This window comes from Eucalyptus grandis, chromosome 6 (assembly GCF_016545825.1).
Source record: "Eucalyptus grandis isolate ANBG69807.140 chromosome 6, ASM1654582v1, whole genome shotgun sequence".
Taxonomy (NCBI): Eukaryota; Viridiplantae; Streptophyta; class Magnoliopsida; order Myrtales; family Myrtaceae; genus Eucalyptus; species Eucalyptus grandis.
The window spans coordinates 51,895,824-51,908,600 of record NC_052617.1 but is presented as its reverse complement, the minus strand read 5'-3'; the positions used below and the strand labels follow the sequence as shown (position 1 = coordinate 51,908,600).

Genomic DNA, 12,777 nt, shown 5'->3' with positions numbered 1-12,777 from the left:
GCTTTTTCCTCCTTTTAAAAATGCCCCTCAGAAAACCAGCCGATTGGGGGAGGGGCCCCACCAGCGGTTGGGGGTTTCGACGGTCCGGATTCGCCGTGGGGGCGTCGGATTCTATGCCCACGCTAGGCCCCTTGCGACCATTTTCTGACGTCAGCTCCCCGTCATTATCTTTTCTCCTTAGCCGGTGCCTCGTCCGCCGTGTCGAAAAGTCCCAAGAAACGAATATGCCTGCCGCAGCAATTACTGAATTGCTTTTCTTAATTGTTTAATAAAAATTCAGATAATTATCCTCGATCAATATTCACCTTATCAAAACTGAGAGCACAGCTCGATTCTTTTTCTTTTTTTTAACTATTGGGTCGTTATTGTCGTTTATAGACATAGGGGGCATCAAATTCAAAATTCTTCCAGAGACTCCATTTACGTGGCAACATAAATGAGGGATGTCCACGTGGCATGATCTTGATCTTATTTGAAGAAAATCTCGCCATCAGAAGATTTATTTAGAACTGATAAGCTTATTTAGGACCTTTATTATTCCCGTATGAAGCGGTCTTGATTACGTAACAACGGAGTTAATACCATATGCATACCATGCATGAGAAGTTCGCGCACCATTGGATATATGCATGTTTCCTCTCCTATATTTATTTAAATTATAATTTTGATTAATGTACGTCCGATGATCAGGTAGAATACGGGAAAAAAAAAGAAACAAAAATGCCATATAGGATAAACTTTCTTTACTGAGGTGCTTAATGAAGTCCTTTTATTGGAAGTTAAATTTTTTTATCAAATGCAAGAATTGCGTGCGATATATAATATTAAAAAAGAGTCAAAGAAAAATGATCATTAGATTGTAGTATAACCCAATAGAGCTACTGTCATACCAAAGTCTGCAACTTGTATTAAGGGTTCAATCTAATAACGTATATGTTAATCAAGAGGCTTCCTATTCAAAATTTTGACGTCGTATATAGAACATGCATAATTATAATATAGCCATTTCTATTAATTTTTATCGGAGATTGCCTACGTGACAAAAAGACTAAATAATCAGAGGGTGAATATTCGCTCTTTGTGCCCATCGAGTTACAGTGACAGCATTTTTCATATGGACTCATGTACGCATGTGTCCAAGTAAGAAGTAACTGCACTTAAAAGAGGGATCCACGCGAGGTCAACTCAGGCCTTTTCAACAGCCCTTGTCCTGTCGCATTTATGGTGGCATTGGAACCCAACGTTCGTCTCAAATTGCCACCAACTGCTTGATCCAAGCGCTAGCCATCATCAGCTTGAAAACACCATCGATCCTTCCCCACTTGACTCGATGGCTAGCCCACGTCCCCGATGGACCCGACAAAAGTAGTCACTTACATTTCCGTCCGAAAGAAGGCCCAGACGGGTCCCTTTGTTTAGATTAATTCTTCCCCACCTGCACATGGCGGATCAGCATGCGCGGTAACGTTTTCCTTCCATGCAACGAGAACATATTGCGATGAATTACCAATCTTTGTGCCCCAGCAAAACTGAATTCATCTGGGCACTAGTACAAATTCAGCTGAACTGGGATGCAGCAGCTTCTTAGCCATGTTGAAAAAAAAGAAGAGATCACTGTAGTAAGATGATGAAACACTTGCAATGAATTGGAATACTAGAAACGCCGGTAAATCTCCCCAAAAGTAAAGGTCCTCTTCTCCATAAAAGAGGTGTAAAAATCGTTTGAACATGTTTACAATGGCAGAGCATACCTTGCTCGGTATCTCGCATATGCCACGTAGTAGCTTATGCGTTGCTTCTAAAGATACCCATTAGTCCAACGAACAAACGGACAGAAAAACCTATATGCCAGTTATCATTGTATATGCACAATTACATGCACTCAGCTGGTATAGAACTCTTCTTATAAAACTTCAGCAACATCTTATCCCTGATTCTCTGTACTTTTGGTCATCGCCTCCTAAAAAGCAGAGGTTAGAAGTCAACAATCAGCAAAAAATTGATGTATCCGTTGAGCAGCATGGGACTCAGTCCTCCCCAAATATACAGGTGACGCATGGAGGATCTTTAGCTTGGTCTTTAGGAGTGATCCAGTCCAAACAAGACTCATGAAATGTGTGACCACAGGGAAGAACAGCAATGGTGGGTGGACGGGATGGTATCGAGATAGGACCTGATCCTGGTTCATATCGAAGATCCCTGTTGCACAGGAGACATTTATGTCCAATGAGCTGGGAAGCATCATCTTCAACTGCAATATCAGAATTACTACTTCAGTTCTTTCATAGTAAAAATAATTATGGTATCGTGTAGATTTCCACATCGCCACAATTAATGATGGCATTGAAACGTGACAAGGGCCGTTAATAACCGCTGCATGATGAAGCTCTAGTCATAATGAATGATACCGCTGTGGCTTGAGAAAGATCCGCTGACCTAATTGCAAAGGCATAGAATGCTTTTCCCAAAGGTGAGTACCAAAATAGAATAGAAGATATGGGTCTGAAGAGATACCTTCCAATCTTATATGCGCAGAAGGTGCAGAAGGATTTGCTATTCCAGGCGGTGGATGAGCAGCCCGTGGTACAATTCTCAGGGGAACAGCTGGTGACACAAGTGCAGTAGGTCGAGCAATCTGCCTTAAAGTTAGCCCTGCGCGAGCTGCTGGAGAATGCTGAGGTAGAGGTGGAGAATACGGATGCACAGGGGGCCTATGAGGTGAAGCTAAAGGTAGAGAATTTTGAAGCTGATTTGAAAGAGGTCTTACAGATTGAGCTCGGTGAGGGAGACATGGAGCAACCTGGTTTGGTGCTGGAATATATGGCTGAGCTAAAGCACCCTGCCGTTGGATGGGGTCATACTGTATTGGCTGGGCTGGATAAGGAAATGCTGGCACAGTTCGTGGTGTTGGGATGAAACCTGCAACAGATCGATGCTGCTCGGCCAAAGGGGGCAGAGGTGAAGCAACCTGGCGTATGAGTTGTGAAGAAGTAGCATTTTGTCTTGAAGAAGTTGCATTTTGTCTTGAAGAAGGTATATATAAAGAGTTAACAGGTTGTAAAGGCGCTAAAGTTGGCCTTGAAGATGGGATGCATGGAGTAGTGGTCAGTTGTAAAGTTGTTGCAGTTTGTCTTAGTGTAGGAACTGATGAACGAGCAATAGGTTGTGAAGGTATTGTTGTCTGTGTTGAAGAAGATACTGATGATGAAGTGATGGGCTGGGTCTTCCTGCGAACCAGATTATAAGCACCAGATGGAAGTTGCGGTGCCTCTCTCTTACGCGATGGTCTGACAGGCATATTAGAGATTTGTTGAAGCTCAGGTTGCTTCACAGCGCTTGGTAATGCACCTGCATTTCATTAGAAGTAAATACCAATGAAGCCTAAAATGTAAAACTCTACTTATGTGGGAGCAAAGGTTAACCAGTAAATACCAGCAGAACTGCAGCTAAGAAGATTTGGAACTGGCTTGGCCACATGATTTGCCCAACTTTGCCCTAGATTACCTGCAATTGAGTAGTCAAAGATTTTACTGAAACTGATGAATGACTTGTTGACAGCCTGCTAAACAAAGTTTTATTTAAATAAAGGCATATGTAAAGGACAGCATTTCACTGCTAGGAATAACTAAAAGAAACAATGTTCAAGAATCTCATTATATTAAGACACGAACACGTTTCTAGTCTATTCTTTCTTCTAACTCTTCTGCCAAAAGACAACTAATGAAAAATCTGCATGATTGGGAACTTGATGTTTGATGCCTGGTCCAGCTACAGCCTGTATCATCAATTTAAGTTGACTGTTGATATCCAGTCCAGTACTCGCTTTATCCTAATTTCTCTACATGAGAGGTTCAAGGGGTTTATGTATAAAATGCATAAATAGCAGGAGAAGGACGTCGAACTCTGTTTGTCTGGCGTATCATCCCATTGACCTCACACTGTTGACATGGGTGGTTTCCAGATTTAGAGTAGCATGTTATTGTATGATGTTATACTAACAGCTCATAAAGAACTGCATAAGATGTGAAACCCTAATGGAGACAAAAGCATCGGTGACCAAAAAAAGTACATACATAAAAAATGCCAATCAAAATCCATTAGAGCATGCATGTCCACATGAGCTAATAGTCAAAGACACATCCAAAAGATCATAGTGGTTGACTGAAGGCCTATGCATAAATTACCAGATTGACCATGCTGAGGAGAGAAGATGCTGTTACTCAGAGAGATTGTTTTAGAGGGTACTCTCAAAAGATTCCTGTCAGCTTGTGTACCTGAATTCCCCAATGCATGAGAAGCTGCTTGAGCATTATTCTGAAAAAATGGAGAAGATGAAGATGGACACCTAGTCGAGCCATGCTGTGCCAAACCATGCTGTGCCAAACCTTGCTGTACAGAGTGGTCACTGACAGTTGATTTTGAAGATGACACTAGACGACTTTGACCTATATTGCAATGCTGCAAATGTAAATTGCCACACTGGCTTGACCTGATTTCTTGGTGTCCGCTGGACGAAGTGGCATTTTTGTAGCTTACAGAGTTACCATCCACACTCTGGAACAGAACAGAACCTCCAGATGTGCTGTTTTCAGGATGCAACAGATTACCATTATGACCATGATAATTGCCCCCACCAGTTTCTTGAGTATTATAGCTGCCAGAGACAAAAGGTTTTGAGCTCATCTCTGTGTGAGTTCCTGTTGCAAGGGTCAAAAGTCGTCCATCAAGTTTTTCAGGAGATTTGAACTGCAGCATGTTGAACATGCCACCACCATCCTCTCCTACTTGACCACTATCTGATCTTTGGTTTAGCAAAGGCGCAAGTAGCATTTGTTCCTCAAGATTCCCCATTAACATATTGTTATTACTTGACTGTCCTTGCAACAAGCCTTGTGAGCCTCTGCTTGAATTTGCCTGCATGATTCCCAAGTTTGTAGGAGAATTCTGAAGATTGGTAGCACAGTTGGCTACCCTACTAATGACCATGGAATCGTGACCTCTCTGTACATTTGTTGCCCAGGTAGGTCCAATTGTCCTAAGTCCTGCGCTAACATTGCCTCTGAAATCAGCATAGTCTCTTGAAGTCAAAGGACCCCGGACACTGTTTCTACTACTCATCAGATTGTCCAATGTGACCGCATTACCATAAGAGCTACTATCAGGCACCCTAAAGGAGTTCCGACTGATGCTTGGAGCATGCATGCCTTGTCCTTGCAACATGGGGGAGTTACCATTTCCACTAGTATGATTTAACCTAGTCACTGAACTCGTCAAATTACTGAACTGGAAGTCACTAACTGTAAGGGTAGTACTAGCTGATGGGAAGTCCCTATTGTCTGAATCAGCTGCTCCTTGCCAGTTCCCATATGGAACATGGGTTGTTGGCGATGTACAAGGGGCGGAAAGATTGCCACTTCCATCATTACTCACTTGACCAACCATCCCAGTAGAGCCATCAGATTCATTCTTTAGCAAAAGTAATGCGAGGTCTTCATTCACTTGTGGACGGAAAGCGGGGGTGGATGGCTTGAATCCACTCCCCATGTTGCCTCTACCTGTCACTCTAAACCATCCTATGTCTGGATATCTGGAAAATTCACTTCAAGAAAACCATCCTACAGAAGAAAAGTGACAGTTGTAAACAAAATTAACTTAAGTTGACAGACTCGTGTCGCATGGTCACGGTGAACTGAAATGAAGGGATAGATGAATACACACACGTAAAAGCTCCTACACTGAACAACTAAGCCGAATGAGCGTGCATCAAGAAAAAGTACAACTGTTTCAAGCGGTCAAGAAGATCAAGTTTTCACCAAGTGGGGACCGGTATCACCATCATCTTCTCATTCTAGGATTCCACAATAAGCAACCCCCACATTACTTGGTGCACAAATTTCATAAACCACGATCTGTTCACCTAACATTATTCTTCCAGAATCTCGCACATCAAATAGCAATCGAATTAAAACAAGCAGAGAGAATGCTCAACTAAGCTCTTCATATATCCTCCCACACGACTCATAACAAGCGACGGCACAAAGAACGATAAAATAAACCCATTTATACAGAAAGAATCCTATGTCTTGCTACCGACACAATGCCAACTCTCAACAAAATCACCCCATAACTCAACATGGTACGAGCCTTTACTTCACGGAGCACCATCACTCCATAAGACAGAAAAGCAAAACCAACTCAACAAACAAAAGAACAGGCAAACATCGCTAAACCCCAGCCATTAAAAATAAAAAATAAAAAAAAAAAAACCAATAGAGATAACCCCCAGAGGACCCAGCAAGCGCAATCGAGAAAAACTCACCACACCCGGACAAGGTTTCGTTTTTCTACTTCTTCCCTTTTCACAAGAACAGAGAACCGGACATGATCGATCAAACCCCCTAAGAAACGGAAGACCAAGTTACGAACTTTTCGTTCCTCGAACAAGAAAAAAAAAAAAGAAAACGATCGGGCCCAACTCGAGCGGACGACGTAGAAAGACGGAGGAAAGAATCGTACTTGACGTCCGATCACGAGAGCAGCGAGAGAGGCGACCGCCGAAAGGCAACTCTCCAAGAACCGCCTCGTCCCTAGCAGCGTCATCCGAGAAAAGCGAAACGAGGACGGCCGCCAGAGACCCCTACATGAATCTGAAGAGAATCGACGGCGGAAGGAGCGAAAACGAGAATCTTTATGGGAACGAGGTGAGGAAGGAGGATGATGCATAAAAAACGCAGGCAAGCGAAACTCGGAAGGACATGCGTATTTTACTTAATAGTGAAGACAGAGAGAGAAAGAAAGGGAGAGAGAGGAGCAAGTGGCGTTGCGTTTGGCGCTTATGAAAGATCTCCAGGGGAGTTTTAAAGGGTTCGGTGCGGGGCCCATCTCCGCCTTTTCTCCACGTGTCGCTCTCTCCCTCCCTCCCTCCCTCTCTCTCTCTCTCTCTCTCTCTCTCTCTCTCGCGCGAAGAGGATCTATACTATATGTCAGTCCCCGGAATTAGTCCTTTTGGGCTGGTCCAATTGCTTGCTGGAGAGTCTCTCTCGAGCCAACCCCATTTTCTTCCAGTGCAAAGAAGTGTCGAGCCACTCGACATGTCGACTCTGCATACTACGCTCAGCAAAATCCTGGAACGCCAATGGATGCAATGTCAAATTTTGCAAGGATGAAATGGGTCATAAACCTCGAGCCGATGAAATAAACCGATACATCCTTCTCATTAATAATTTACGTAATTTGCATGGTACGATATTCTGTTTTAGGATTGATGATGAAATGAACTTTTAATGCGATGTTATGAGGAGGGAGATGAATCTCCAGAGAAATGAGAAAGGCGGGGCTGTTGATCTATCTCGGGACGAAATCCGAAGGAGTTGTGAATTTCTCAAGAGTAAAGATATACGTTTAATGGTTTCTTAAAACAATGGTCGCCGAAATTTGTGAATTGAATTTTGGTGGTAATCTTCTTTATTTCGCAAATTCCATGATTTTCGAAACAGTGAATCGAATTCAATTCGAGATATCTCTACAAATATACGTTCGATGGTTTCTTATAATTACCTTTTTTCTTCTTTTCCTTTTTCATCCCCTTCCCATCCCCTTCCGTTTTTCGCTTCAGACACCAACATGAAATGGTCAAGAGTCAACTACACAACTATGCAAAAAGGTAAAAAGAAAAACACCGGCAAGATTACCGGCCATCCGATCGAGGCATGTAGTTTTTGGTGGATGATTTCCGTCGGATCTCTAAGGAACGACCAACTGCAACCCCAAGCAGAATATTGTACTGTTTTACTGCACCAAGAGCTTGTAATCAAAGTAATTCATTGAATAACTCGGCAACATTTTAGTGAAAATTTAAGTAAGTACTTCGGCGATGACGAGACGAGAGAATGCATGAATCACGGAGAAAGGCGAATAGATGATGCCGCTTAAGATCTGACACGGTCTCCTGCGCTGCTAAAAGAACAGGAACAGCCCCGCTGACTGATTTTCTGCATCTAGAGTGCTGAAGAGAGGCAAGAATGGTGTGTACAAGAATAAAGCGTTTTACAAATATGGTGATAATTGATTCTGTTTCTCATAAACTGTTATTGCCATCACTCCCCCAAGCTGTCCTCATTAAACCAGGAATGGTCGTAAGCAGGAAAGAGAGAGCAAATGCCCTGCTCTTAGTCTCTACAGTCCGAGATGCGCTGCTAAATCAGCAAACGCAGAACATAATGTAGGGCGTGTTGCAGCAGAGGCACCACCTCAGCTGCAAACTCCAATGAAAGGTACTCTCATTCTTCCTCCAACTGTGGAATCAAGAAACAAAAGTTCCCCGCTCTCATACCAGGCAGTCTGTTTGATTTTCAACAGTGCTCCCAGCTATAAGCCAAGAACCAAATGGAAGAAACGCCAATGCGAAGGAAGATACTTTAACTACAACAGCAACAAAAAAATGACAGCAAACATACAATCATGAAACTAGGCTAGCAAAAGCTGTTCTGAGACTGCTGACTGCACTCCCACATAAGTATGGACAACATTAATGGACAAAACTTTTCCTATCAAAATTTTGCTTCTTCACACTGAAAGCTTTTTCACTGCCTTGGAGTCGATGCGTTTTTGAGAAGCTAAGTAATTACCTACCGGGATGTCAATAGGATTGCTGTTGTCATTGAACAAAGCAGACCTCTGGTGTCTCAGGTTTCCCTTGTTTTCACTGCTGAAAAATAATAGATCGATTGGCATCAACATCATTTAGCAGTTCAGGTGTGCACCCTGAAAACCCTCACCATGAAGCATAAGTAGATGAAAAATGATAAGGTAGATTCCTCTGGAAAGCATATGAAAGTTGGAGGGACAAGAATATCTGCTGTTAACAGGATTTGTTTAAATTGTGAAGGATGCTGTAGTCATCTTGAAAGCAGCTCCTGCAGCACAATTGCCAACGATATTCCCAGACTCAGTCCACTAGTCGACTTTCACATGATCATGTCCATGTCGAAGGAGAATAAAGCCCAGAGATGCCACCATCCCAACAAGGTACCCTATCATGGCTCCGTAACTCACACAGATCGGCCACTCCTGTTAAAGAGAAGGACATGAGCGGCGCCTTATAGCTGCTTGATGCAGGGAATATAAAGAGATGCAATATGCTCCACTGAAGAAATTAAAGAGAGAAACCAATATTTTAAAAGCAACTACGATATAAACACCAAACAGGTGGATTTTCATGCCGACTTTCAGAAGATGCAGTTTTTGGTGTGCATAAAAAGATGCCAGATCAAATGAACTTAGAATCCTTCCTTTCTTGTAAAAAGTCAACAACTATTTCACTTCAAAGGACAAGAGTCATAACTACTCCACTTCTTTCTCTCTTTTTCCTCACTTATTTTAATTGTCTTGCTGATAGGTCTCGAGAACCATACATCCAAGATCTACAAATTAGCAGAAAACCTTTCAGCTTGAGATAAAACTAGACATCAAGTAACAAACGTAAACCATTAACTCATTTCCTCAGCTCAGAAAGGAAAGGTACTGCACACTGTTGGAGAGGAAACACAGAAATCAGTGGTCCTGCGTAAAATTCTAAAATTCTAAAATTCCAAACAAATTATCAGTAGCTTTGCATCAATTCCTTCATGTAAGAGTGCAATACAGAGTCAAGCAGGTCATGTCCCCTCAAATGACGAATCCATTCAAAATAAGAAAAACCCTCAAATCAAGGCAATTGCAAAGAACCAAGAGTGCAATATCTGGGTAGTGAACCATCATAAACAGTTCGACCAAAAAAGAACACCATAAACAGAAACAACTGGAGTAACAGCAAAATTTCCAGATTTACCTACACATAGTCCACATCAAACAATGACGAGTTGTGGTAAGGAGAAAGTACCTGCCATGGCCTTTCCCAATCAAGTGGCATAGGCCATGCACCAAACCAAGCTCCAATAATTGCACCATGAGCAGGCAGACAAATCATGAAATCTATAGAACTGATCGGCCTATATATTCAAACAAAAGTTAGGCCCAATGTAAAAGAGTAAAGGCTTTCATAAAAGATCTTTTAACAGTGAAAATACAAAAAAATTAATGCGCCATGGATGTGGCATGATTTCAGGAAACAAGATACTAGGCAGTAAATTACTTTGTAAATGCGAAGATACGTTGCCAACTGTTCCATGAGGCACCAAAAACACAAGCAGCTGGCACGACCTGCCAAAGGATGAAGAATTAGCTTTTAGGAAGACTACACCTGCCAGTAGCTGCTTAGCAAACTGATGCAACATGTACAGATAGCAAGACTCCAATTGCATGTTTTCCAGACTAAAAGGTGACTGATCAGAGTGAACTGATAAAACCCGGCTAAAAATACTTTTCTCAATAGCCAATAATACTTTTCCCTGTCCTCGGGTTGGCTATTAAGTGAAGCCTGCAAGAAGTAACTTATAGCCAGATTTCCAGAGGAATCAAAAGTGATGATGAAACTTACAGTCCAGGTCGACATCACGAGGGACCAGTTAATGGTCTTCGCCAAGTACCTGTGGAAGAGTAGAACAAGAACTGTCATCGAAACATTCAGCACTAAACCAACAATTCAAGCAAATTCCCAGTTACATTCCAGATGAGATGGTAAGCTCATCTCATCATTTTAATCTCCACTCCACTAAACAAAATCATGTAGACTAGATTCTCGCAAGAACGAATGAGCCAAAACGTAATATCCAAAAAACTACTCACTGCGTCCCAACAGGCGCGCCCAATGCAATGGCTCCCAAAGCATTAACCATTGCCCCTGCAAATACCTACACATCAAGACTACCGAAAAGAGGATCTCCAAACGCCGCGTAACTCAGAAAATCAAAACAGGAAAAGTAAACACGCTACGGAAAGCAAACCGACCGGCCGGCAATGCAAGCGCGCCACGAACGACAGCTCTTATATACTGCGGAAGATATGAAAAGAAAAAGAGAGGCTCAGATACGAACTCAAATGAAGTGAATTCGATTCGAAGTTATCGATGAAGGAGGGAAGAAAACAAACGCTACCGAGGTTTGCGCAGGCCTCTCTCTGGCGAGACTGTAGAGAAGGATCGCGATCGGGCACTCGATGACCTTAAACCACAAAACTCACAAAAAATCAGCCGAGAAAGGCCGAATGCAGTGGCCGCGTGAGCTAAAGACAGACGGCGAGAGAGAGGGAGGTGAGGAGAGCACGTACCCAGACGAGGCGGAGAGTTCGAGAAGGATCGGAGACGAGATCGACGGATTCGCCGCCGGCGCGGGCGATCCACAGCGCCGCCGCCAGGCTCAGCCCGCACGCCAGGTGGAGCGAGAAAGCGTGAGGCGAGGCGAGCTCTCCGGTCGCTTCGGCTTCGTCGTCGGAGGTCTTCGGCTTCGGCTTCGTCTTCTTCCTCGTCTCCCCCATGCTCGACGAGTTCGCCTGATTCCCGATGACGGTAATTCGGGGGACTCCTCGTTTGAAAGGAAGGGACGGGTCGAAACAGAGTAGCCGGGTCGAATACTAGCCTCGGGTCGGTTCGGGTCGGGTCGGTCCGATGAGGGGCAACTTTTTTTTTTTTTTTTTTTTCTGCAATGGAATTGATAATCGAGAAAATTATGTGTAAACTTCATTTCATTTTGGCCCGGAATATGCATGGTTTTCATTGATATCTATTTTTGACAAGCTGTGTGCTTTTATTTACAAAATTACGATTTCAAAGTGATAACGAGATAGCTTTTCTGCTTAGACCTCGTGGAAACTTTAAGACTTAATAAACATACTTGATTTGATTTTTTTTTCTTCAAAAGGCAAAAAATGCAATGCTGAAAGAAAAGTTTCATTTTTATATAGCATGATGGTGAATGGAAAAATCAAATTGGAAGATTTGTGGATCCTTGATCAATTGAAAATTGACACAACAGGTTCAATGGAAACTTCCCCAATTGAGTTATTTGACTAGTTTCTTTTTTAAGCAGATCAAACCTAATTGATTGCATAGGATTTTTAAAACTTTTTCATGCAAAAGTAAAAGATGAAATTGTTGGCACTAAACGCATGGGTCCATAGCTCAGTGGTAGAGCATTTGACTGCAGATCAAGAGGTCACCGGTTCGAACCCGGTTGGGCCCTTTTTTTGCCCCTTTTATAATTCCTTTGGTTAAAAGTCAATACTATACTTACCTTTTATAATATTGGCTCATTGGGCCAGGAACAAAAGAAAAGCCCATTAAGCCTGGTTCTCGACAAAGCGACTTAGGGCGTATTTAGTAACGTTTATGTTCAGAAAATAATTTTTAAACAAAAATAGTTTTTTTTTGTTTAATTTCTGAGTATAAGAACATGTTTGATAACCGCAAAAAAATTTTACTCTAAGAATAGAAATGCGTTTGGTAAACTTATATAATTTTTTTTTTGTTTCTTTTAATTTTTAATATTTTATTATATTTTTCCTTTTTTTCTTTTTTCTTTTTCTTTTTGGCCGGTGGCCGTGGCTAGGTGAGCCTCGCTAGGCCCCTGGTGAGCTTGGCCTCGCTTAGGCAACATGAGGTCGGCCTCGCCCTGGCCTAGCGAGGCCCGGCCTCGTGCCAGCTGGGGAGGCCAAGCCACCGCCAGGCGACACTGTCCGAGGTGGCCCGGCGAGGTCAAGCCTCACCAGTGGCTAGGCGAGCTCAGCCTTGCCTAGCCTAGGTGAGGCTGAGCCTCGCTGTGGCCGGGGGAGGCTCAAGTTGACGAGCCCCAAGCGGCCACGACAAGGCTCGAGCCGATGAGCCTCACCATGGCTCGACCTCTC

The 12,777-nt window shown here is 42.9% G+C and overlaps 2 protein-coding genes and 1 non-coding gene across 9 annotated transcripts; 1 reads left to right on the top strand and 2 right to left on the bottom strand.

Annotated features, from left to right (window-relative positions):
• Positions 1-1,662: 1,662 nt before the first annotated feature.
• On the bottom strand, positions 1,663-7,967 carry LOC104450651. 6 transcript variants are annotated; one of them, XM_039315665.1, is made up of 6 exons: positions 7,867-7,967; positions 7,692-7,791; positions 4,185-5,615; positions 3,433-3,504; positions 2,515-3,348; positions 1,663-2,251 (listed from the first exon to the last, which is right to left on the bottom strand). In XM_039315665.1, the coding sequence occupies exons 3-6, from the start codon at positions 5,542-5,544 to the stop codon at positions 2,028-2,030; spliced, it is 2,490 nt and encodes an 829-aa protein (XP_039171599.1). In that variant the 5' UTR covers positions 5,545-5,615; positions 7,692-7,791; positions 7,867-7,967; the 3' UTR covers positions 1,663-2,027. The 6 variants fall into 6 exon arrangements, with proteins under 6 accessions (XP_039171599.1, XP_039171601.1, XP_010063612.2 ...); XM_039315667.1 differs by lacking the exons at positions 7,692-7,791; positions 7,867-7,967 and adding an exon at positions 6,517-7,047 and having other exon boundaries at positions 2,515-2,674; positions 2,768-3,348; XM_010065310.3 differs by lacking the exons at positions 7,692-7,791; positions 7,867-7,967 and adding exons at positions 6,320-6,398; positions 6,517-7,037.
• A 60-nt stretch (positions 7,968-8,027) lies between these two features.
• LOC104450650 (phosphatidylinositol-glycan biosynthesis class F protein) lies at positions 8,028-11,462 on the bottom strand. 2 transcript variants are annotated; one of them, XM_010065303.3, is made up of 8 exons: positions 11,206-11,462; positions 11,034-11,099; positions 10,873-10,930; positions 10,726-10,780; positions 10,478-10,526; positions 10,133-10,200; positions 9,881-9,989; positions 8,028-9,069 (listed from the first exon to the last, which is right to left on the bottom strand). In XM_010065303.3, the coding sequence occupies exons 1-8, from the start codon at positions 11,410-11,412 to the stop codon at positions 8,956-8,958; spliced, it is 726 nt and encodes a 241-aa protein (XP_010063605.2). In that variant the 5' UTR covers positions 11,413-11,462; the 3' UTR covers positions 8,028-8,955. The 2 variants fall into 2 exon arrangements, with proteins under 2 accessions (XP_010063605.2, XP_010063607.2); XM_010065305.3 differs by having other exon boundaries at positions 10,888-10,930.
• A 582-nt stretch (positions 11,463-12,044) lies between these two features.
• On the top strand, positions 12,045-12,116 carry TRNAC-GCA. The gene has a single exon. It is a non-coding gene; the product is annotated as a tRNA-Cys (tRNA).
• The last annotated feature ends 661 nt before the right edge of the window (positions 12,117-12,777 follow it).